Below are 26,252 nucleotides of genomic sequence, written 5' to 3' on the forward strand. Positions count from 1 at the left end.
TAACTGTCCTAGGCAAATGCTGTAAGGCCCATCTCTTGTACACTAGCTAACGGAGACCACTGCACTCTTGCAGTGACCTCCGGGCAGAGGACTCGATCATCTCATTGGGCTCTTCCATCTCTAAAGGTGTGATTGTCTCTCTCTAACACATGAACTTTGGCTCTCCTGCCAATTGTCCTAGGGGAGATAAAACACCCTAGTTACAACAGGTGACTCTTCTTATTGGAAGTCTTGGCTTTTAGTGAAAGGGGCCCCACTGCTCTTTGGATAACAGTTCCTACCTCTAAGAGTATGTCTTCACGCTACCACAAGCCTGGGTCTGTGGGACCTGCGCTTGTGGATTTGGGGTTTCCAAGTCCGTGCTTGAGCATCCACGCTGCATTGTAAAGGTGGGTTTACAACTGCTGGACCTGGGTCTCATTGTCATGCGAAGGCATCCATAACGCCTATGCAGAGCTTCTGACTCAGGTCTGTGTCCACACTGCAGAACAGAAGGCCCTGGACCCAGTCACCACAGGACTCAAGCTCTGACCCACCCCCTAGCAGGGTCCTAGGACCCAGGTCCTGCGGGCTTGCCGACTTGGGACTCATTTGTGTGCGGAGTAAAGGGGGGGCTGGGGCTCAGACCTGCCTCAGAGGCTGGGTGCAAGGTACGGTGCAGACACGCTGCCGGGGGCTAACCGCTCGGGTGGAGCAGGAGCAGCCCCCACGGCTCGATCTCCCGGCCTGGGGCAGCCGGGCCAGCGGCGCTCAGTGCAAGGCGGGGCTGCTTTGCGGGACAGGCAGGGTGCCACGTGACCTGCCCCAGCTCACCTTCCTTCCCCCTGCCGAGGCCGATCACAGGAGAGGCGCCCGGCCCAGGACAGCCGCGCGGAGCATGGAGCTGGCGGGCGGGCGCTGCGCGCTCAGCCTGTGGCGGCGGCTGCTGCTGCTGCTGCTGGCGCCGCTGTGCTGCTTGCCGGCCCCGGGCGCCGCCGCCCCTGCAGGGCCCTCGGCCGTGGGTGAGTCTGGCGGGGAGGCCGGGGAGCCAGCGCTGAGCCGCAGCCGCCGGGCTTCTCTCTTCCTCCCCCCACCCCAGAAGAAGTGGGGCGGAGGGGCAGGGCTGGGGCCCCGGCTCGGTGGGGTTGTCGCCTGCAGCCAGACCCTCCCGACCGGGAGCGACCCCGACACAAAGGAGCTGCCAGTCAATAGCTCCAGCCAGCCGGGCTTGTTCCTGCCCCTCTCCCCCTTCACCCCCTCCCCCGGCTGCTGATTAATTGCAAAGCCCACGCTGAGAACGAGAGGCAGACGGAGCTCTCCTCCCGGGCCCCTGCTGCGGGGAGAGCTAGGGACTTCCCTCCCTCCCCCCCTTAGGTGACTCACTGGAGACACCTCACTAGCAGCCTGGGAAAGCTTTACATCCATCCCGCGTGGCTTGTCCCTGCCTCTGTGAACTGGCTCTGTGGCACGGCCACGTTCCCTCCCCTGCTTTCGTATGGCCTCAGCCTCCCTCCTCCCTTTGCCCCTGGCTCTAAATCTCCAGAAACTTCCCTGCCTGGGGAAGCATTCTCCCCTCCCCCTTTCCTTTTTATACACTCCCCTCCCCCAGTTTGCTCTGTTCTTCACCAATCGTACAATGCCATGCTGTTTACTTCCATTCCCAAGGCTGAGGCATTTGCGTGACTCCCAGCATTCTCCCAGATAAATCAATCAGCCGGTGCCTGACCTGAGCAGAGCATGCTACAAGTAGGCTTGGCAGAATTCTATCTTTTGTTTTAAATAATATATAGAGGGAGAAGATCAATGTTTATTTTTAAATATTCCCCCCCCCCCAATTGTTGTTGTTCTAAATTTTCACAGTTTGGGGAAATTATTGGGGGTGCGTGTCTGACAATGGGGGATCACACAATTATTTAATGATAGTAGACGTTAAGATTCAAAATCTTAAAGCTTTATAAGCATCCAAACACAAATTGTGACCATCACATGTCAAAATATACAAAAGTAAATATCCTTAAATCAAACTCTTAATTCTCAAGTAGCATTTTTCTTACTTTTCCTATCTGTAAATTTTTGACTAATACTGATGAACATAAGAACAGCCATACTGGGTCAGACCAATGGTCCATCTAGCCCAATAATCTATCTTCTGACAGCAGCCAATGAGAGGTGCTTCCGAGGGAATGAACAGAACGGGTAATCATTAAGTGATCTATCCCCGTCACCCATTCCAGCTTCTTGGCCTTCACAATATCCTCCGGCAAAGAGGTCCACAGGTTGACTATGTATTGTGTGAAGAAATACTTCCTTTTATTTGTTTTAAACATGCTGCCTATAAGTTCCATTTGGTGACCCCTAGTTCTTGTGTTATGAGAAGGAGAAAGAGCACTTCCTTATTTACTTTCTCCATACCAGTCATGATTTTACAGATCTCTATCGTATCCCCCCTCAGTTGTCTCTTTTCCAAGCTGAAAAGTTCCAGTCTTATTAATCTCTCCTCATATGGAAGCTGTTCCATACCTCTAAACATTTTGTTGCCCTTTTCTGTACCTTTTCCAATTCCAATATATCTTTTTTGAGATGGAACAACCAGATTGGGGTTTTTTTTGGTTGGTTGGTGTGTGTGTGTGTACAGTGAAATAGATGTTACTGACATTTACCAATAAAAAATCTAATCTTTCCAAAGCTGAGTATAGGTTATGTTGTCTGCATGATGTGTGGTTCAGACAATGGCATACAGGCTAGGCCCTGCATTATTTAATAATGCAATATGTCTGAAATGTATGTGTTTACATAATATAAACATTAACTATACCGCTATAATAAACATTAACTTGTGTTTTGCCTTTGGTCAGCAAAGCAAATTCCACATTTTCTATGTGTGATTTTATTTTTTTCCAGTTATATACATGTTTTAAAAGAACTATTGCTCCATACTCAGCTTCTGTGACTCATGCATCTCAAATGCAAACCTCTGCAAGTTTCCAGAAGACAAATCTTGCAACCATTAGCATAAATTGCAATATTACAATTTTCAAATGTTCACATCTTCTTTTTAAGTTCCTGAAATAAGTTTCTGGTTAAAGCATGCTAGGATGAGTCTGACTGGGGTTCTGTTCCCTGCTCTGCCATTGTCAGGCTGTGTGACCTTGGACAAATCACTTTGCCTCTATGCCTCAATTTCCCTTTTGTATAACAGAGATAATTTTCTCTTTTGTAAAGTGCGTTGAAATCTACAGCTTGAAAGGGCTATTTATTATCATATCTGAAATCTGAAGGTCGGTATTCCTATAATATGTAACTTTGTAATTAATCTTTTAGTTTAATATGCACCTAAAGTCCATTGGGTGCTTGTCTCTGCTTAGTGCTCAGGAACAGCAGTTGAAAATTTACCAGACACCTAGTAGCTAGAGACAGATACAAAAGATAAGTCTGGTAGAGCCTCCATGCGCTGGTAAGAAGTCTAGGCTGCCTGTTATCAGAGCTGCTGGGGAGAAGGTTGTTTCTGGACCCTAACAGGAGGCATCTTCTTTCCTATCCACCTTTGTATAGTATATGTCTGAAAAAATTGAAACTCCATCCTCCTCTAGCTGTTGGAAGGGAGAAGTGCTTTCTTTCTTTCTTTTCCCACACCCAGTGGTAAATAAGGAGGATCTCCATCACTCCACCCCATCTCATCCTCCAATTTTGGGTCATTTTCTGCTGCCCATACTTAACAGCTTTCTCAAGCAGAGGCAACAGAATGAAATGGATGTGATTCTTGGCAGTTTCAAACCACTCACACAGGCTCATGAACAGCAGCAGTGGGACTGATCACAGGTTTGTTAAATTTCAGAATAACAGCCGTGTTAGTCTGTATTCGCAAAAAGAAAAGGAGTACTTGTGGCACCTTAGAGACTAACCAATTTATTTGAGCATAAGCTTTCATGAGCTACAGCTCACTTCATCGGATGCATACTGTGGAAAGTGTACAAGATCTTTTTATATACACACAAAGCATGAAAAAATACCTCCTCCCACCCCACTCTCCTGCTGGTAATAGCTTATCTAAAGTGATCACTCTCCTTACAATGTGTATGATAATCAAGGCGGGCCATTTCCAGCACAAATCCAGGGTTTAACAAGAAAGTCTGGGGGGGGGGGAGTAGGAAAAAACAAGGGGAAATAGGTTACCTTGCATAATGACTTAGCCACTCCCAATCTCTATTCAAGCCTAAGTTAATTGTATCCAATTTGCAAATGAATTCCAATTCAACAGTTTCTCGCTGGAGTCTGGATTTGAAGTTTTTTTGTTGTAATATAGTAACTTTCACGTCTGTAATCGCGTGACCAGAGAGATTGAAGTGTTCTCTGACTGGTTTATGAATGTTATAATTCTTGACATCTGATTTGTGTCCATTTATTCTTTTACGTAGAGACTGTCCAGTTTGACCAATGTACATGGCAGAGGAGCATTGCTGGCACATGATGGCATATATCACATTGGTGGATGTGCAGGTGAACAAGCCTCTGATAGTGTGGCTGATGTTGTTAGGCCCTGTGATGGTGTCCCCTGAATAGATATGTGGGCACAGTTGGCAACGGGCTTTGTTGCAAGGATAGGTTCCTGGGTTAGTGGTTCTGTTGTGTGGTATGTGGTTGGTGGTGAGTATTTGCTTCAGGTTGGGGGGCTGTCTGTAGGCAAGAACTGGCCTGTCTCCCAAGATTTGTGAGAGTGTTGGGTCATCCTTCAGGATAGGTTGTAGATCCTTAATAATGTGTTGGAGGGGTTTTAGTTGGGGGCTGAAGGTGATGGCTAGTGGCGTTCTGTTATTTTCTTTGTTAGGCCTGTCCTGTAGTAGGTGACTTCTGGGAACTCTTCTGGCTCTATCAATCTGTTTCTTCACTTCCGCAGGTGGGTATTGTAGTTGTAAGAATGCTTGATAGAGATCTTGTAGGTGTTTGTCTCTGTCTGAGGGGTTGAGCAAATGCGGTTGTATCGCAGAGCTTGGCTGTAGACAATGGATCGTGTGGTGTGGTCAGGGTGAAAGCTGGAGGCATGTAGGTAGGAATAGCGGTCAGTAGATTTCCGGTATAGGGTGGTGTTTATGTGACCATTGTTTATTAGCACTGTAGTGTCCAGGAAGTGGATCTCTTGTGTGGACTGGACCAGGCTGAGGTTGATGGTGGGATGGAAATTGTTGAAATCATGGTGGAATTCCTCAAGGGCTTCTTTTCCATGGGTCCAGATGATGAAGATGTCATCAATATAGCGCAAGTAGAGGTTTGTTAAGTTTACTCTGCTCCTGTTTAGCAAAACTTTGAGGGGCAACAGAAGCACCGGAGCAGTCTGCAGATTTAGGATTACAACACTGCATCTTGTACATTCAGTTCACATTTGCAAGTTGTCGTTGTAATCATGAAGGCAAGAAATTTAGTTTTTAAAATGAAAGCTTAAAGTCAGCAAACTTGATGGCATAGGCCCCACATTCACCAGGGCTAGTTTCTCAATCTCAGTTGATAAATAGATTTGTGAAGCATGGGCAAAAGAGGATGATGTTGACTCTTACATCAATCTTAATGCAGACTGTAAGGAGAAACTCAGCTCCTTGGCAAGAGAGAGTCATTTTCATTACTGTTTGTTTTCTAAAAACAGGGCAGTTCTGGCATGTATCCGACTTGCATTTAGACCCTACTTACCACATCACTGGCGATCACACCAAAGTTTGTTCTTCTTCCAAAGGGGCTAATGCCTCCAACCCTGGGCCTTTTGGAGATTTTTTCTGTGATTCTCCTTATCAACTTATTTTATCAGCCTTTAAGTATATGAAAGAGTCTGAACAACAAGCTTCCTTCATGATATGGACAGGGTAAGTAATGGAGTCAGTCAATAGCTACCTTGTTAGTGAAACACTGTGAAGAGTTGGAAGACCATAGTGCACTAGTTTTAAATATTCAAACATTTGTTTCTGTTTGCAGCAATACATTTGAGTCTGATGCCTTTTAAATGCTGCTTCTGTCTGCTCCGCTTGCATTGTCTGAATTACTAACAAGTAGGGCTATAAGCAAGTGATTAATGTAAAACAAATTAATTAAATTAAAAATATTCATGATTAATCAAAATTTTAATCACACAGTTAATAATAGAATACCAATTTAAATTTTATTATATTATTTATTATATTAAATATTTTTGGACGTTTTTCTACATTTTCAAATATTGATTTCAATTACAGCATGGAATATGAAGTGTACAGTGCTCACTTTATTACAAATATTTGCACTTAAAAGATAAACAAAAGAAGTAGTATTTTTCTATTCACCTCATACAAGTACTGTAGTTCCTCTTTATTGTGAAAATGCAACTTACAAATGTAGAACTTTTTTTTTACATAGCTGCACTCAGACAAAACAATGTAAAACTTTAGAGCCTACAAGTCCACTCAGTCCTACTTCTTGTTCAGCCAGTCGCTAAGACAGACAAGTTGGTTTACATTTACGGAAGATAATGCTGACTGCGTCTTATTTACAATGTCACCTGAAATTGAGAACATGCGTTCACATGGTACTGTTGTTGCAAGGTATTTATGTGCCAGATATGCTAAACATTCATATGCTCCTTCATGCTTTGGCCACCATTCCAGAGGACATGCTTCCGTGCTGAATTTAAATTGGTATCTACTGTTGTTTAACAGTGTGATTAAAACTGTGATTAATGATGATTATTTTTTAATCGATTAATTGCAAGGTTTTTTTTAATCATTTGATATCCCTACTAACAAGTTGCAAGACTGACTGAATGTTTAAGATTTGTAGGTGCAGTGGAATAATTTATTCATATTGTATGTTGACCTGGTTATTGGGATGTTTACTGTCTAAATATATTTGAATAGTTCAATACTGGCTGTTGGCAAAAACAAGCAAGAGGGAAAAAGAAATAAAGAACAAATTTTTAACAAGGGTGATTAGCCACTGGACCAAACTGCCAAGAAAAGTGGTGAATTCTCCATCTCTTGGGAGACTGGATGCCTTTCTGTGCTTTAGCCAAATACAAGTTATTTGGCTTAATACACTTAATACAGGGATAAATGGATGAAATTTAATGGCTTGTGTTACTTAGGAGGTCAGGCTAGATGATTTAATAGTCCCATCTGACTTTAAATTCTTAAGAATCCATGAAAAAGAATGACCCAAAAGAAGCCACTTCTCTGCAAACACTTGTGGGTGTTAAGAGACAATAATGCCAGGATAGGAAGAGACCCAGGAGCATAGGTGATCAAAAGAACTGTGGCAGGTTTAAAAAGAAACATACTCTCAAGCACAAGTGGAGTAGTTTGTGGGAACCAGGCTGAGACAAAGGCACCCACTGGAGAGTCTGAAGAAGTTAGGCCTGCCAGGTTACCATCAGATGATGGTAAGCCTTTAGGTCAGATACGCGTATAGACTATTTTAAAATATTTTTTCTCTAAATGCATTGTTCCCATTGACAAAATAAACAACACTTTGGTTTGAGAAGGCTGTCTGATCACTGGATACTTCTAGTCACAGACTCCTGAAGGGGAGACCTATAGGTACCTGAACGCAGTCAGACCTTCCTGTATCCATGGTAACCTCCTATGTGATTTTCATCTGCTACGTTTTCTCTATCTGCAGTACTTCTCTGTCCTTTATTGTGTGGTGTGGCTGGTTAAAAAAGATACCCGCTTTATAATGCTGCCCTCATCGTCTCTTAACAACTGAAGGACCAGGCAGTCTTTGGTTTGAATCTGCATATTGGGTTCATATTTATGTGGTGAATAGGACTGGGTCAGGCCAGGCTACTACTCAGATGGGAGACTTTCAAGAAAAAATCAGGTTCTAAGGAAAATTCAGGAGGAACCCCTCTCCTCTTTGAGTCAGTCCTGAACTGATAACTCAGTATTGTGCTGGTGGTGGTGCTCTTTTTGATGAGAATTAGAACAAACCTGCCCACTTATCAACAAAGGCTGCTCCTGTGGTTGAAGCACTGGCCCGGGATGCAGGAGAGCAGGGTTCAATTCCTGTGTTGATTCCGGGCAAGACATTTACTCTGTCTGTGCCTCAGTTCCCCATTTGTAAAATGGGGGTAATGATACTTCCCATTATTACTGGGATGCTGTGAAGATAAATGCTTATGAAGCATTTGAACACTGTGATGATGGGGGCCATGTCAGTAGTTAAACAGGACTACCATGGTATTTTCGGTAAGAACTCGAAGTGATTAGTTTGGTGTCCTAGCAAAAATACCACATTCTACCTACCTACAATTCCCTCTTCAGTGTAAATTAGTGGATGCTTTATTTTTAGTGGTGGGTATTTATTTTAGTGATGGGTAGTGATGCTTATGATTACTGGTTTGTCTTTGTGTTTCAGGGTCTTTCGAGCTAAAAGGTGCTATGTAAATTCAGGGGTAGGGTGTTGACAAGTGTGTATATATAAACAGACCAGTCTAGATTAACCCACTGCAGTTTATTTTCAACAGAATGGGAGGGAAATAAATAACACCTCCGCCCCCTGCCCTTAAATGTCTTATGGGGGGAGGGGGAGTGAAGGAATGAAATCCAGATTACGTATCCACTCTGAGTGGGTTGGTTTGATTATGAGAAGTCTTAATAGTGGTAAGTATTTATCATGGGATTCTCTGTTAAACATGGAACCTATTTATAAAGGGGGGAAAGGAGGGACTTGGCAGGGACCCTCTCAGACAATACACTAGCTTTTTATTTGAGTTCTGAAGCAGTATTCCAGGCCAGAATTTAGGTGCATTGGCAGAGTTGTTCAGAACAACAAATGAGGAGTTTTTTACAGAGTTGTAACTACTTTGACACTTATGAAGTCCTTTTCTTTTTAGGGATAGCCCACCTCATGTTCCAGTGGAGGAACTCTCCACAAAGATGGTCATTAATGTTATTGGCAATATGACTTCTACCATTCAAAGTTTCTTTCCAGATCTCCAGGTGTTTCCTGCTTTGGGTAATCATGACTACTGGCCACAGGTAAAATGAGTTTTTAGGAATATGAGCAGATGGGCTTCTTTACCAGAATGGCTGAGTCTAATTAAAAGAGCTGGAACACTGCAATAAAAATGAAATTTTGTGTGTGTGTTTGTGTGTTATACTGGAAGCATACCCTATGATTGTCCAGTTTACACCTAGATCTTCAGAGTGTAAATATTTCCAAACTACAGTGATGTAAAGTACAACTTTCTCTGTGTGTAAAGTTACCTGAACTAATGTTGATGTCAGATCAAATCTTTCTATTGACCTATGGTATTGCAAACTGACTTAGATAAATTGGATGCTTACAAATCATGAAACCACTACCTCATATACACAATTTATTTAAATTTCATTTTTTTATGCTGGGTAAATCATGCATATGTATGTAATATTTGAGCTCAGTACTACAGGTGGCATCCTTAATGGGATCTGACAGTGTGCCAGTAATATTCAAGGCCTGCTTAAAAGCTCATTGGGAGTGTGTCCATTGACTTCACTGGACATTGGATCAGGACTGTGTACATTTTTTGTAATTAATTTCCTCTGCTTTCTAATGGTGACATAAAACAAAAAAAAACTGACAATGTAAAATCCCACTGTTCCTTCACTAATATCAAAAATTGCATTAGTAGTTTTTGGTCTTGTTTGGGACTGCTACAGATATTTCCACTGACAAGTTATTGGTCCCATAGTTCATTCCAGTCTGGCACAATGCCTTTCTGACTTCCACATTGTGTTAGCAATGTTGTTCTCGGCATAGATGAAAACATAGTGAACACTAGAAACTGAACATATTCACTAAACATATTTCAAAGTTAATCCAGCAGTTCAAAGGAGTAAGGGCCGAATTCTCCCACCAGATCTCAGGGGCAGAGGTAGATCTTATATAAGCAGATCAGTTGCAGTAATTTGTTTTTAAATATTAGCTAGGACTCTGTAAGATCCTCCCACACTCTAAACAGTCCTTTTTCCCCCCAAGCAGCATTCTGTATGTCCATTAGCCCTAACGCGGGGAGAGGGGTTAATATAATATATAGTTACATCTGTTTCTCCCCTTTGCCTAAATGAAATTTAGTTCAGATTTGTTTGGCTTTTTTTTTAAAGGAATATCAACGTTTAGGGAGAATAACTGACACGCAGCAACCTCCTGAGATCTAGAGGAAGATAGCTTCATACAAATATTCTCATTTACATCGACTGATGTAAATTCTCAGTGCAGACATTGGCATTTATGTAATGGGCACCCTGCATGGTGAATGTGAGTTGTGTTTGTAAAGCGTATGCAACATAACACATTGAAATATAGTAAACTAGGACAGATAAATATCATGCTCCAAAAACTTGTTTGCTGTTTAAAGTGAAACTGCACCTATTTCCCTCAGCTTTGCACTAAAACATGTGAGTATTTATTATATGGCATTTCGTTTTGAAATATCAGACTTCATTGATGTGCAGAATTGCCATGTTTTTTCCTCATAGTTTGAATCATGTGGGAGTATACAAGAGAGACACTGTTTGTACAAAATGTGAGGGTATTGCAGGTTTGTATGGGCTATATTTCTATAGGCACTTGCTTACTATTGGCACTATGTGCCACAAACTGACATTGATGTGGCACAGCACATATAGCTGCTGTTGCAGTCCAAAAGCAGGAGTGAAATATGCCCCAATATGCTGAACACCAACTGATTGAGTAAAGCTACTTAATGATCTTTGGTCCTTTCCACATATTTTGCAATAAGAAAAGTATCAACAGATTAATATATCATTGAATAGTCTTTCAGTCTTTGTTGTCACATTGGCCCTCTTGCACAAGCCTACCTGGTAGCTCCAATTAGACCAGGCTTCCTAATTTAGCGTGTAATCCAAATGTACACAGAACACAACCCTCTGTTTGGGAGCCAGATCAAAGCCTCCTTGAACACACAATTCAGCCTCAAATCTGGAGCTAGATTTAAGCATATCTGTTGGATGAACACTAACCATATATTTGACCAGTGCAGTTCTGGAAATTCCTTTCACAGAAACAAAAACATGTGATACATGCAACAAAAAGATATAGACTGGTTTTTGATAGCTGTACGTGCATGCAAAGACTTGAAGATGCTTTGTCCACAGACCTTGAGACAAGAGTGAGAGTCAAAAACAAAATGTTTTGTGAATCAGAAAGGTGTCATTTTCATCCTGCCTCAAAAAGAAAAACAAATTTTGAAACTTTGAAATTTTTTGTGCAACAGAGTTGTTAAGCCCTAATCCTATTGCTTTAAATTTTTCTGGCACTCATTTACTAGTGGTGTTAAATGCCATAGAAAAGAGACTTCACATTCAGTTCTGACTGAAATTCAGGTGTTTGGTTCTGATTATTTGAACCTGGACCTCTGACAGCCCTGGAGAGTGCCCTAACCACTAGGCTATTCTGGGATGGGGGGAGGGGGTGGATGTTTGTTTCCACAAAACATTTTGGTTTCGACTTTTATGTGAAAAAGTTTTATCAACATCTTTAACTAGGACTCCTGCACTTTCATCTGACCCAAGCAATGCTCACGTGCATGAGATGAGATGAGAACTCTCTCATCAAACTTAGACAGAAGATGGAAAGTTTTTTCCCCTAAAAAAACCTGTTTACATTTTTAGCTTGGGAGCAAAAGAGGGCTGGGGAAAATAGCATTATGGTGGTTTTCAGATTTGTTGAAATAAAATGTAAAAAATTAAACTTTGTCGGCACTTGGGGTAGAATCTCTTGTCTCAAGGTCTGTGGACAAAGGATCTTTAGGCTTTGCATGTAAGTAGGGCCATAAAAATCTTTTTGTTGCATGCACCACATATCTTTCTGTTACTGTGAAAGGAATTTCCAGAGCTACACCTGTCATCAGTGATATCTTGTAGTCAGAAAAGTACCTTAAGCTCCCACTCCTTACTACTCTACAGAAGTAACTGGATGAGATTCTATGGCCTATGTTTTCCAGGAGATCAGATCAGATGGTCCCTTCTGGCTTTAAAAATCCATGAATTTGTGTGTCAGAGTAATGAAAGTTCTGTTTTTTGGCAGGATCAGCTGCCTGTATCTGCCAATGAAGTTTACAGTGCAGTAGCAAATTTCTGGAAACCTTGGCTAACTGATGAGGCAATCAGTACCTTCAAGAAAGGTAAAATATAGTAGCTACATTTTGTAAAACTAATGTTGAGAGGACTGACAGTTCTATAGATTTTCCCTCTCTACTTCACTAAACTGCAAGGATGAATCAGTGCAATGGAGCATCTGGCCCAGTTTCTCCAGAGGTAAAAGAGTTATTGATTTTTGCTATATAGCAATTCCTGTCTACAGTTAATCCTGTAGAGAGACTTTATTCTTGTTCTAGTGTAATAATAATTCCCTGCTTTGGGTAGCACTTACAATGTTGTAAGCTTTGTACAAACATAAGAGACTCACTCTCTTCATGGAAGAGTTCACAATCTAAAATAAGAGCATAACTATCAAGGAAGGGTATGGGAAGCCATAGTTACATTCGTACTTAAAGAAAAATTGAAGAGTAATTGTTTGTTTACTTTGAGGCTACTTGCAATTCAAAGAGAAAGTTTCAAAGATCTAGTAACACCTTTATGCAAAGTGAGGTGCTAGTAAATAATCACTGGGATTATACAATTAATTAAAATGTTCCGTATCTAATTTAGTTAATCAGATGTAGGCTGATACAATAATGATTTTTTTTTTTAAACCAACGGGCTGACAAACTCAACTCAATTTCCAACCCCCACAAACACTGTGAGTTCGGAAGTTTAATTTGAACTGGAGTATTTGGGGGTGGGTATTCTGAATAGGAGAGACTGGGTAAGAAGGACTTGAGAGCAAGAAGAGAAAGCAAGAAGAGAAAAATAACACACACAGGGGCAGATCCTCAGATGGTGTTAATTGAAGTCAGTGGAGGTATACTAGCCAAGGGATCCGCTCCACAACATCTGTAGTAGAACCTCAGAGTTAGGAGCATAACTCTGAAATGTTCACAATGCCGAACAAAATGTTACGGTGTCCTTTCAAAAGTTTACAACTGAACATTGACTTATTGCAGCTTTGAAACTTTACTATGCAGAAGAAGAATGCTGCTTTCCCTTTATTTTTTTAGTAGTTTACGTTTAACACAGTAGTGTACTGTATTTGGTTTTGTTTTTTGTTTTTTTGGTCTCTGCTGCTGCGTGATTGCATACTTCTGGTTCCAAATGAGGTATGTAGTTGACTGGTTAGTTCATAACTCTGGTGTTCGTAACTCTGAGGTTCTACTGTATGCTGTAGAGTAGAGGTGGGCAAACTATGGCCCACGGGCCACATCCGGCCCATGGGACTGTCTTGCCCGGCCCTCGAGCTCCCGGTTGGGGAGGCTAGGGCTACCCCCCCCCCCCCGGTAGCCTCAACTCGCTGCGCCGCCCACACTCTGGTCCACCGCTCCTGCCAGGAGCACAGTAAAGTGGCTGCGAGCTCCTGCCGCTCTGAGCGGCATGGTAAGGGTAAGGGGGCAGGGAGCAGGGGGGTTGGATAAGGGGTAGGAGGTTCCGGGGGGCAGTCAGGGGACAGGGACTGGGGGCGGTTGGATGGGGCGGGGCGGTTGGATGGGGCAGGGCGGTCAGGGAATGGGGAGCAGGGGGGGTTGGATAGGCGTGGGAGTCCCCGAGGGGCCTGTCAGGGGGTGGGGGGCTGAATAGGGGTTGGGGCCATCAGGGGACAGGGAGCAGGGGGGGTTGGATAAGGGGTGGGATGGATCCCAGGGGGAAGTTAGGGGAGGGGGTCCTGGGAGAGGGCGGTCAGAGGACAAGGAGCAGCGGGCTTGGATGGGTTGTGGGTTTTGAGGGGGGCAGTCAGGGGGCAGGAAGTGGGAGGGGGCAGGGGCCAGGCTGTTTGGGGAGGCACAGCCTTCCCTACTGGGCCCTCCATACAGTTTCACACCTTGATGTGGCCCTTGGGCCAAAAAGTTTGCCCACCGCTGCTATAGAGGGTTGGCCAGAGTCGTGGGTTAATTTTTTCACACTACTGCACAACGTAGGCTTCCTTTCATGAGCCAGAATGGATGGAAAAAACATTGTATTTTTCTTTAATTGGATCTCTGTTTTGGAAATCAGACGTCCTATATCTACAGGAAAATCAGTGAACTCACACAATGCTAATGAGAATCCCCCCAAATGTCTAGGATATTATTGTTGCATTTAGCACCACTTATGCAGTTATCCAATTCATACACACATGCAAATTGACAAATAAAGGGCAAAAAGTAGAAGTGGTCCTAAAAAATGCCCTGTGTCATTTTCCTCACCTCTGAATGATATTGAATACAGTGAAATCAACTAGATTACTTGAGAAATAAGATGCTGCTCGATATGAGGAAACATTTCAGAATCTGGTTGATAGAAGTCTTACTATTATAACTGTCAGCTTAGTCCTTTCACGTTAAACTTTTGTGTTTTGAAAGCAGTCTTCCTCTGTTGATCTTGTTTTCACAGGTGGCTTTTATACCCAACTCTTTCAATCCAGTGTTAGCCCTCAACCACTCAGGATAATCAGTTTGAACACAAATCTATATTACAGTCCCAACCATGTGACTCTGAATATAACTGACCCGGCCAACCAGTTAGTGTGGTTGGAGAGCACACTAGAAATCTCTCTTCAAAAGAAGGAGAAGGTAGGCATTACACGCAGAATACAATGAATCAACTCAATGTCAGTAGTAGTATCCATCATATCTATTTGTGTAAATTGAAAGAAAGCTAGCAAAAGGAAAAGAGAAAGAAGTGAATCAAGTTTCAGGGCTATTTTAGAATTTGCAATTGATTTGACAGGGCAGAGGCTTTAAGAAATGTATATTTGCTACCCGCTACATGCAGTAGTGAGCAATAGGAAAGAAAAAAGAGACCTGACTGTAGTCTTACTTATACAGGTTTAATATCATTATAACTCTGACCTCACTCCTGATCTGTGTTGGTGAAAGTGAGATCAGAATCATGTCTGCATTATAAGGACTATTACAGTACTTTCATAGTCCAGGAAATCCAAAATGGAATTATCCACAAAACTACAAGACTTGATGCAGAGGACGTCTCTGCTATTTAAATGGGAACTTGGTTGAAAAGTTGCATCTGTAACATGGTACCAAAGAACATGGGTATGTTTGTACATGTACTTGAAGTACAAATATTACATTCTTTCCCTTTAGCAGATAATACACATGAAAAGCATGTCTTATATTTCACAAACTCTATCCTTATTGCATACACAAAATGTTGTTCAGGTTACTAAGCATGCAGAAGTAAGGAAATGAAAGTTAAAATTGTGTATACAGTTTTGTCCCCCATGTGGAAACATTGGCTACAATATTTAATCAAACAGTCATATGCCATTTCTTAAACCTTACAATAAAATATCAAACAATTTTGGAACATAAAACAGTTCAAGAAAACAACACAAAGTTTTTTGTTTTGTTTGTTAATAATGGAACAAGTATATTTTTTTCACTCTCCTTGTCTCCTAAACGACTGAAATCTTTTTTGCACAGCCTTTCCCAAAATATTCACACTAGTCCAAAGAACAATGCTAAAAAATGTCACCATGGCAAATATTTTTCGAAAAATTGTGAATGTTCAAAAAGAAAGGCTTAGAAGGGAAATGTATGTAGCTTTAGTTTTAGGAGTTGCTACTTCCCTAATATTGTAATAAATGTATTTGCTTATGCCCATTTTCTGATGTAAGGTTACTAAATATTGGTTCATAATTACTTTATACTCTGTTACTAACTACTCATGCTTGCTTATAACAAAACTAACTTACAGTAGTCAGACTGACAAAGTCTTTCAAAGACCGCATTATTATGAGACTCAGTGTTAATCAGTTCTAAGCTAAAGCTGAAAATGTTTGCTTCATATGAGGATGCTAATTGTGTTGTATTTATCTGATTTTTAGGTATATGTGATAGGACATGTGCCAATAGGATATCTGCCTTTCACAAGGAACATTACTGCCATAAGAGGATATTACAATGAGAGATTAGTAAAGATTTTTCGCAAGTATAGTGATGTTATTGCTGGACAGTTTTTTGGACATACTCACAGAGATAGCATCATGATCCTTCTGGATGAGAAAGGTAATGATGTTTGTAGAATACAAGTGTCTTTGCTGCATCCTTTCCTGATTGGCTCCAAGTAAAAGAATGTTCTGGTGTATATTGGGGCCAGTCAAAGTCTGGTGTGAATTATTTTTAAAAAGAAATGGGGATGAAAATGCTATTTATTTATTTTTTATCAAGGTTGTTGAACACTTACGACAACACTGTATAAATGCTGTTCTCCCCAAATTCCTGTAATGAGAACTGAGCAGAAGAAGCTCGCATTGTATTGTAAGACAGACTGTCCACATTTTCCTTTTCTACTGATATTAGAAGAGGCTTTCTAAGTGTCACTCTTTTAATGAACGCCAGTAATTCCTAGACAAGCATCACTAGTCTTTCCTCTCCTCTCTTTCAGTGACATGGTCAAATTGCACTGGCCAGTTCCTATTGTGTGTTATGTATGTCAAAGGGAATGTTCTCAGGCCAAGGAAACATGTCCTGCTTTTTGTGTTTCCTGCATCATTATTGAACCCCTCTCATGGGTTCCCTGCTGCTTCAAAGTTAATTAAGATAAGGGGCAGGGGTTGGGAAAAGAAATCTCTGCTTGTGCCATCTTCTTGATCAGGTGATTTCTCTTTGGGATAAGCACCTAGCTTTGAAGGTTTTGCATTGTGCTCTGAAATAACTTATTTTTAAGAGTCAGAGTGGCTACAAAGGATGTTGTTTCTAATAGAAATCGCTGCTTAAATATTTGTATCTATACCATAGAACAGTGACTTCGGTGCCTGAGTTCATTACAGTATCTATAAACTTACCATAATTGACTCCACATTTATAATAGGTTTTATACGAATTTCTAAAAACAATCCTAAAACCCTTCATTGAATCAGCTCTGCACTCTAAGTCACTGTCCTCTTAACATAGACCAATTTCACATTGACACCCCAATAAGAAGGAATCACACCAAGTGAGAGAACCACCTTTACAGAGTTTGTTCTTACCATGTCTGTTAAGGCAGTGTTTTGCCCAGATGATGTTCCCAGGGCTGGCTGCACATTTAATTAACTGACTACACATCCAAACTTCAGTACGCGGGACAGACCAACCTTGCTGCTTTGTCACTGCAGTTTGCATTATGCAAGTCACTCTGCTTCAAAATCTGTTTTATTGTCTTGTTCCTCTGACAAAAATAGGCACTTACATGTCTAATCTTGCTAACTATGACTTTGCTCTTTTCAGAGTGTGTTCTCATTTCAGGCATTTGTTTATTGACAAAGCTTCGCTGAATTCAAGCTCAATTGGAATTTGCAGGCAAAATCCATGTATTGAGATACAGAGTCCATTTTATCTCCTTCAGAAGAATCTGCTGGCTTTCCAGCACCGTTCTTCAGCTTTCAGAGCTCCTACTCGCTTGTGGCCTTCAACACTGTTATGTTGGCTGCATAAAGGAATATCTAACTTTCTTCATAGAGATGCTCCAAATACATGTACCAGTGTATTTTCGCTACTGAAAGTCCTCAAATATCCTCCCTTTGACTTGCTGTAAAGAGCAGGGTAGATATAACAGATGCCAGCAGGGATTTCTCTCAGAGTCTGGTTAGGTGAGCTTCAGGGCAAATTGTTGTAGGCTCCTGGCTTTCTGATAATGCAAAAAACATGAAGGAAGCTGCATGTAACACGTAAGTTGAAGATAGCTCTGATCTGTGTCCTTTGGTGAGGCTTGTCACAGATCAGGGCACCTGTACCTGAATTCCCCCTCCATGGTTCAGCAAGGGCACCCACGCTCAGGCTTCTGGCTCCCCAGCTATCAGCTCTCTTGGGTGGAGACATCTCCTGAGTTCCCTCGAAGCTTTGCGGCCATGCAGCAGCCTATTAAGCTCTGTGCAGGCGCTCAAGGCTGCAGTGGGGAGAGGCGCCTCTCCCCATCGGCCCCAGCCAAGCCCCGGACCTGCCGTGATCAGGGAAGAAGCACCTCTCCCCACCACCCCTAAGCCAGCCCCCCTCCCCCGGATCTGCTGGGGTAGAAGCACCCCTTCCCCAGCTGCAGCCCAACCCACAGAGAAGCGCCTATCCTGCGGCCCCAGAACAGAGCTGCTGTTGCAGGGAGAGGTGCCTCTTCTCCTTTCCCCCCCGGCCCCCAGCCCAGGTGCTGCTCAGGGAAAGAGAGCTAGGGGGAGTCCTTTCTCCACACTGTAGCCCCAAGGCAGCCTGCACTCCAAACCCCTCAGCCCCGGCCCCACCTCAGAGCCTATACCCCCAGCCAGAGCCCACTCCCCACAACCCTCTGCCCCTGCCCTGAGCCCCTCATCCTCGGCCCCAACTCAGAGCCCGCATCCGCAGCTGGAGTCCTCACCCCACGGCATCCCAAGCCTCTGCCCTAGCCCTGAGCCTCCTCCCACGCTCTGAATCCCTTGGCCCCACCCCCACCACATTAATTTTGTTATGTGCACCAACAATATGGAGGTGATGTGTAATACATCGCCTCCATATTGGTGCACGTAACAAAATTCATTCTGCACGTGCATGGGAAAAATTAGAAGGAACACTGGATGTGTCTCTCTCCTTCCTGACCAGGGTATTTCCAGGCTGCGCAGCTCCCTGCTTAAACTGAGTTCCCCAGCAAATCAGACTGCTGGAGCAGGCCTGCTTTGCCTTCTCCTCAGAGGCTATAGGCAGCATAATTACCTACAGTTAAGTTACGCCCAGCTCTTTCTAAGCAAGCACATTTATTCTGAAGGTAAAAGCATTATAGAGAAAAATACTAAAAAAATAAAAGGAAGGATTGGGGTCTCCCTTGGACAGTTTAAACTCAAGCTGTTTATCCAAAAGTCCTTTCTCTGATGGTTCTCTAGAGAATCCAGTCTGAATCAGTATATGTGAATCTCTCCTGGTGGTGGTAGCTCCCTGGAGGTATTATAACCTGAGTAAATTTGCCTACTCACTCCCACATTATTCATAGTTCCTGGAGGACTGTTGTTCCCATCCCCCATGGAATTGCATACAATCCCTGGCCCACAATGATACATAGACTTAATTCAATAAGGACCTGAAGAAAAGCTCTGTGAATCTCAAAAGCTCTTCCCTTTCACCGCAGAAGTTGGTCCAATAAAAGAAAAATTATCTCACCCACTTTGTCTCTCTTCAGTGAGGTGGTGCAGGAAATTGCCATATCTGTCACCAGGCTAACAACAGAAATGCACTGGATACGTCGGGCATTGCTACATTCTGGATTGTTGTGCCAATGTAGCTATTCTGGTGCAAGTCTCCAGTGTAGATGCCCTGCATTGAGGTAAAGTGGAGTTTATATGGGTGAGACTTATCTAGGTTTGTACCAGCACAGCAACTCTATGCTGGGCGGTTGCACTGATATAGCTATTCCTGTGCAAAAGTCCCTAAAGTACCTAAGCCAAGCACCCTAGGTCTTGTCGTCTTTGTTCTCAAATGTAAATAATGCATTTCTGAAAGCATTTACCCTAAAGGGAATGATTATTTCCCAATTTTTTTTTCAGAAAACCCAATAAATTCCTTGTTTGTAGCACCTGCTGTGACACCAGTGAAAAGTGTGGTGCAGAGAGAGTCCAACAATCCTGGAGTCAGACTGTATCAATACGATCCTCTTCATTATAGCTTGTTGGTATGTGAAGATTAAAAGAATTGTGTTAGTGTTAAGTATTAAAATAGCTATAGCTCAAGCCTTTTTCATACTGGGTGTCCTGCTGCCAGATTGGTGCTGGGTTCTGTCTCCTCAGTGATAGGCGGAGAAGGGTGTGGGGAGGAAAGGAAAAATCTTCAAATAGGAACTATGCAACCTTTACTGAGCCTGAAAGATCCACTTCCCATTTTCTTTCTGCTGCGTAAACCCTAGAACACAGAATAAGAGTCAGAAAAAAGCCGTGTTCAGCCGTGGAAAAGGCAGGTAAAATTCTGGCACGTATGGATAGGTGTCTCTTTAGACACACGTGAGCTTTGGTGATAGAGACCATAACTTTGGTGCACTTAGTCTGGCACTGTATAAAACACTTTCAGAGAACTTCCAGAAGGTTCAGGGTGAAATCCTGGCCTCACTGGAGTCAATGGCAAAGCTTATGTGCATATCTGCTGCCCATTTCTTACATGACCCTCGTTCCTGCAAGTCTTCATTTCCCTACATTCTTCCCATGGCCTCCACTGGCCACCCATCCATATGCCACCAAATGGTGCCTGGGGAAAAGTGAGTTCAGCCCTTACTATGCTTTTCTTCCTATATGTAGCTTAGATCTGGTTTTAACATTCATTTGGCCAGCCCACCAGAGATGTGCAAAAGGGACTTTGGTTTACCCTCTTCTTTGAAGGAAAGCACCTCCAATAACGTAGCTACCTCATTTGTGTCTCTGTTCTCTTTCCTCCTCCCACCATTACTGCAATGCAAGTGCCAGCTTATGGTGTGAGCCCAGCTCTTGGGGTGGGGCATGACCTTTTATTCATTTGTGAATAATAAGCAGTGACAGCTTCCTAATCAATATATCATTCAAGAAACTTAATGAAGCAAGCAATACAACTGTGTCCCCCCCCCCCTTTTTTTAAACGTGTAGGACCTTTGGCAGTTTTACTTGAATCTCACAGAAGCCAACATGAAAAATGAATCGAACTGGAAACTAGAATACATCCTGACCAAAACATACGGTATTGAAGACTTGAAGCCAGAAAATTTATATGAAATGGCAAAGCAATTCACTGTGCCACACAGCAAACTGTTTCAACAATATTACAATAATTTCATTGTGAGTTATGACAAAAGCATTGTCTGTGAAGGGGACTGCAAGACCAGCCAGATATGTGCAATGCAGTATTTAGATCGATCTTTCTATACAGATTGTATCCAACGGGGATAGTGTGGAGAGGAAGTATAATGTGATCGGTACTGATGTTGTTATGTAGCCTGTATTTTAAGGAATCTGTTCCCCCATTCTGCTGAAGTGGGAGCCTGTGGCAATCCTCTGTGAATTACAGGGAGGCATCTTTTATTCTTGGTAAATATATTGGCCATAATTTCCCAATTGCTTTGTCTAAAGTTAAACACCTTAATAACAATGGCTTGAGTTTTCAGTGATCCTGTTGACAGCCATTACAGTAAATGTGCACTGCAGTTGCTCAGTACCTATGAAAACAAGCCATTTTTATTCAGGTGTGTAAATATGGGTTTAGGTGTCTAACTTTAGGCACCTTGGTTTGAATACTTGGGCGATATATACGCTGTTTAGATTATAATCTGTAACACTGCTAAAAGCAATGTTTGTGTAAGTGTGTAAGTCAAGTTATCACACAATCAGTACACACACCTTTGTGATCCGTAAATATTTACTGAAAGTTGAAGGACACAGGACTATCCAGCACTAAGGGTATGTCTATACTTGGAGCGGGGGGGTGTGGGTCCCAGCTCACGGAGATATACTCCTGCTATCTCTAATTGAGCTAGCGTGCTAAAAATAGTGTAGTCGCAGCAGCGTGAATGGCGGGATGGGCTAGCTTCCCTGAGCACATGCCTAGGATGGGTACATATTTGGGTCAGCTAGCTTGTCCCATCGCCAGTGCTGCCGTGGCTACATGTTATTTCTAGCGGCTTAGCTCAATCAGCGCTAATGTGAGTATGTCTCCTCGAGCTGGGAATCATACCCCCAGCTCCAAGTGTAGATGGTACCCTAAGGCTCAGATCCTCAAAGGTGCTTGGAAACTAACACCCCTGGGAGGCACCTCAGTGCCTTTGAGGATCTTTCTCCCTATAAAGCTGTGTATTTAGTGGTAATGTCAGATTTATACGTATTTATATTAACAGATTTTTTGACAATGAAGAGACACAAATCATGTTTAAATCAATGGAAGTTACTAATGAGATATGAACACGCATTCATCTATGTAATACAGGCAAATGTGCACCTATCACAAGACTTCTGAAACTTTTTCATAGGGTGGACTGTATCATAATACAGAGTTTCTCATGGACAACCTTTCCTCTGGTTTGTGATTGCACAGACCACCGGTTCCCTGAGTCAGCTGCAGCTATTGTTTGCATGAAAAAGTAATATTATCCAAGTATTTTAAATGTCTTTTAATGCAATTCAACATATGGAAATGAGAAGTCATTTTTTGCTCTCCAGGGAGCACAGGGCCACAGTTTGAGAACTGTGGTTAATACATATATTATTCACGGGTAGCCAAAGCTACAGCTATGGTTGCAAAACTATTCCCATTATTAACCCCTTGTTTTTCATGAGGCCTTAACTTACAGATAGATTTTGCTGTTGGAGAACATCTCATGTTTTGTCTCAACCCAAAAGTGAAATTTGTTCTGGAAAGTCTGAGGGGAAAATCCCTTCAGTTCTTGGTTATGAAGAAGAAATTTAAAAAAAAATAGTAAGGAAAAAAATATTGTTAACTTTTTAGATCAAATATCTTAGACTTGTCATATAAGGATCCTCCAATGAGGAATGCTTGCTTTTGCTAAGTTCGCATTCTGAAACAAATCTTTCAATGTTATTAACATTTGAGCAGGTCATCGAATATGCACAATAGGAAATCTCATTAAATTTTAAATGGTGTCCGTACATGCTCAACTCTAGCAATATGGACTTTGAAAAAAAGGTAAGAGAAATTAGTCTGGCTTTTTTTCAATTTATTCTCTGTAAACAAGGCTCCATACTTTGACAGTGTTCCTTTCCTTCCTTCCTATGAATGTTTAGAATGTGCTTGATCATTAGATCACACTTTCTATTCATCTTACTGGCCTTTGCACACTAGAATGCAGCATGACTGACTTCTTAAAAGCATTGCTGTGATTCCTGGTGTTTGTCCAAACTGTATGTCTTTGCATTAAGATATATATTTACACTTCAAAGTGAGGCAGTGTCATTAATTCAAAAGAAAAGATGTGTTTTTAAAATAAAATAAGAAAATACAAGTATGAAGGCCCTCTTATGAAAGCAAACTCACCCACATTATATTTTGTAGTATTTTCCCATTGCTGTTAGGAACAATCTGTCCAAAATAACATTTCTCTGATAACTTGACCACTTGTATTTCATAATTTAAAAAAAGTTTGTGCACAAACTTAATTGTTGCATTAACATTTCATTCATATTTTGAGCGTGTGTAAAATACAGAAATACCGGTAGAAACACCATATTAACCTCATTTTTTATGCCAAATTTCTAATGTAATATTTCTCTTAAATTATATTTCCTGAAATGTTCTATGTTTTGTCTGCCTAGCTGTGGTTTTCCTTCCCCACCCCCTTTAAAGTGGAATAAATCATTTAGAATGAATACCAGCAAATAGTCTGATTACATTCTAATGGAAGTAAAATAAGCTTCCCGCCTTACCATCCAACTGATCTGCTACAGGTAATCTCAGATGTATCAGGATATAAATAAATAAAATAAAGAGAGCTACTTGTGCACTCTGTGAGTGTGTTTGAGTACCTTGGTATTTAGATGGTAAGAAACGTGAATTGAGGTTGACATGGATGTGAATGCTAGCTTAATTGGTAGTTTCCTGACTTTCTAGCGGTTTTGTTGTTTGGAAATGCACTTGAGCAACCTGAACTCTCCACTGATAAAATATGTTATGCAAATATACATGAAGAGGAAACATAGGCAGATGGTGCAATGACAATAGCAGCTGAGATGTTAACTATGTTTTTTCATAGCCAGTTCTGCTTAATTCAGCCCCACTTGTTTTTTTCTCCTTTTTTTGTGGCTTCTGAGTCTAAATGTTAAGCAGGACCCACAGGACCACCCCCCATAAACCATATACAGTGAACTAGTAAATCAAAGGCATCACTGGTCATTCTTTTATACCAGATCCTGAAGGGAACTAATACAAATTCACAGGCTCAAAGCTTTATAGGAAAATTGATATTTGAAATTGATAGAAATGTCCAAATTTTATCTGACTAGAAAAAAAGACCCCAGATTCAATAATTTCTTCTAATTATTAATTACTGAAACATTTGAGTATCAATACAGGTTACTTAGCGCCCATTTTCTTTTTGCATGGGCGAATAAAGTCCTACAGAGTGAAGTCTGATCCTTCAGGCATTTTTAAAAAAGGTATAAAAGCTGACTTCCCCCTTTAATTTAATTCAGGTTTAGGTTGGAGTTAGGGGACTCAAGGCAATTACTGAATTCCCTCTTTTTGGTTCTATGAATGTTCTTGAAATCAGATCCCCTTTCCTGACTGTAGCTATTTTAATTAATCATAACTTCAGTGAGGAGGGAGGACATACTACATTCTGGCCTTAATAAATCTATACACCTCTGTAAGGTTATTGTTTGTACGACAAGATTCTTGCTTCATAATTTGTATAATTACGTATTCCTGCCTACATTTAGAGATTAATTTTGATGAATATTTGTAAAGCTATATTTAACAGAAAAAGACAAATTACACCACCTAGTGGATTTGAAAAGTCCTTTAAGTGTATCTAGAGTCAAAATTTAGAAGGTAAGCAAGGATAGTTTTTTTTCCCCTTGAGTGATTGTTCATACACATTCCACTAATGGTGCACAAACACCCCGTGTACTCAAGTTCAGAGTCTTTTGGACAGCAGTATCTGCAGTGCGTGTACACCATGCAGCTCCTCATGTGCCTCAGCAAGGATACAAAAGGGCGGAGTTCACAGACCGCTATCCTTTCCTCTCAGTTGCCTTCTGTCAACCAGGCAAAGGGCTTGCTGTGTACTCCAGCTCTATTTGTGTAGTTATGGTTATAGTTTTAGTTGTTCATAGTTGTTCTTATCCACTGGCAAATTTCAAGCAAACAAACAACTGATTTGGACTTTATGAAAATGACCTCTTCGAGGTCCCTGGGGTTTAAGTACTGCTTCTCTTGCAAAAGATACAGGGCTGCCAATGATGGGCACCTCAAGTACAATTACTGCCGTGGGAATTGCACATTTCTAGAAAACATGCAGTATGTAAATAGTTTACGTTGTGAACTGAATTTTTTTGGTTTAACCCCTGAAACAAACAAACAAAATGAATAAAACCTATGTTTTGGGTCAAACACAATGTTTGTTTAACCAAAAACAAAAAAAATGTTGGCTTTCATTTTGGGATATTCTTCATCTTTTTTTTTTAATGACCTAAATGTCCAAACAAAATAACCATTTCAAAGTGCAAAGTCAAAATAAAATGCTTTGAAATGGTTGAAATGAGCTTTTTCAAAATGAAAAGTTGAAATGTTTTGTTTTGAAATGGCCAAAGTGAGTGGTTTCAACTTTTTAGAATTGTTTTCCAATTTTTTTTGCCAAAACTATTTGATGAAATTGAGCTGAATTTTGTTTGAACTGAAAAATGAATTTTTCAGTGAATTTGCTGTTCACCAAAATTTTTTTGTCCAGCTTAGTTAGATGTGTTCTGGCCTTCAGGACAAGGCTGTATCTTCCCAATATTTGTGAAGATGGATCTCTGACAATCATAGAATCCTAGAAATTAAGGCTGGAAGAGACAACGAGAAGTCATCTAGTCAAGGTGCCAGTGGTGAGGCAGGACCAAGTAGACCATCCCTGACATGTGTTTGTCCAACCGGTACTTAAAAACCTCCAGTGATGGGGATTCCAAAACCTCCCTTGGAAGCCTATTCCAGATCTTAAATACCCTTATATGTAGAAAGATTTTCCTAACATCCTAACCTAAATCTCCCTTGCTGCAGATTAAGCCCATTACTTCTTGTACTACCATCAGAGACATGGAGAACAACTGATCACCATCCTTTTTATAACAGCCCTCAACAGAGTTCAAGACTGTTATCAGGTCCCCCTTCAGTCTTTTCTCAAGATTAAGCATGCCCAGTTTTTTAAAACATTTTCCTCATAAGTCAGATCTTCTAAACCTTTTATCATTTTTGTTGCTCTCCAGTTTGCCTACATCTTTTCTAAAGTGTGGTACCCAGAATTGGACACAATACTCCAGCTGAGGCCTCACCAATGCCAAATAGAGCAGAGCAGTTACCTCCCATCTCTTACATATTACATATCTCTGTTAATACTCCCCAGAATGATATTAGTCTTTTTTGCAGCAGCATCACATTATTGACTTGTATTCAATTTGTGATAGACTAGAACCCCCAGATCCTTTTAATCCGTACTATGATACCGCCAGTTATTCCCAATTTTGTAGTTGTCCACTTGATTTTTCCTTCCACGGTGAAATACTTG

At 41.5% G+C, this 26,252-nt stretch overlaps 1 protein-coding gene across 3 annotated transcripts; it reads left to right on the forward strand.

Moving 5' to 3' along the window:
• The first annotated feature begins 711 nt into the window (after positions 1–711).
• On the forward strand, positions 712–23,358 carry SMPDL3A (sphingomyelin phosphodiesterase acid like 3A). Of its 3 annotated transcripts, none has more exons than XM_073337195.1 (9): positions 712–1,001; positions 4,395–4,476; positions 5,615–5,828; positions 8,828–8,972; positions 12,025–12,121; positions 14,463–14,641; positions 15,916–16,096; positions 19,570–19,694; positions 20,632–23,358. In XM_073337195.1, exons 3-9 carry the CDS (start codon positions 5,785–5,787, stop codon positions 20,929–20,931), a joined length of 1,071 nt encoding a protein of 356 aa, XP_073193296.1. In that variant the 5' UTR covers positions 712–1,001; positions 4,395–4,476; positions 5,615–5,784; the 3' UTR covers positions 20,932–23,358. The 3 variants fall into 3 exon arrangements, with proteins under 3 accessions (XP_073193296.1, XP_073193294.1, XP_073193295.1); XM_073337194.1 differs by lacking the exon at positions 712–1,001 and adding an exon at positions 1,702–1,725; XM_073337193.1 differs by lacking the exon at positions 4,395–4,476 and having other exon boundaries at positions 794–1,001.
• The last annotated feature ends 2,894 nt before the right edge of the window (positions 23,359–26,252 follow it).

Source organism: Lepidochelys kempii, chromosome 3 (assembly GCF_965140265.1).
Source record: "Lepidochelys kempii isolate rLepKem1 chromosome 3, rLepKem1.hap2, whole genome shotgun sequence".
Lineage (NCBI taxonomy): Eukaryota > Metazoa > Chordata > Testudines > Cheloniidae > Lepidochelys > Lepidochelys kempii.

Bases quoted from the DNA above. Each gene is read 5' to 3' on its own strand.
- SMPDL3A (XM_073337193.1), top strand. From the start codon at position 878: ATGGAGCTGGCGGGCGGGCGCTGCGCGCTCAGCCTGTGGCGGCGGCTG. The intron at 1,002-5,614 runs GTGAGTCTGGCG...TTCTAAAAACAG, and splicing joins TGCAGGGCCCTCGGCCGTGG to GGCAGTTCTGGCATGTATCC. The intron at 19,695-20,631 runs GTATGTGAAGAT...TTAAACGTGTAG, and splicing joins CTCTTCATTATAGCTTGTTG to GACCTTTGGCAGTTTTACTT.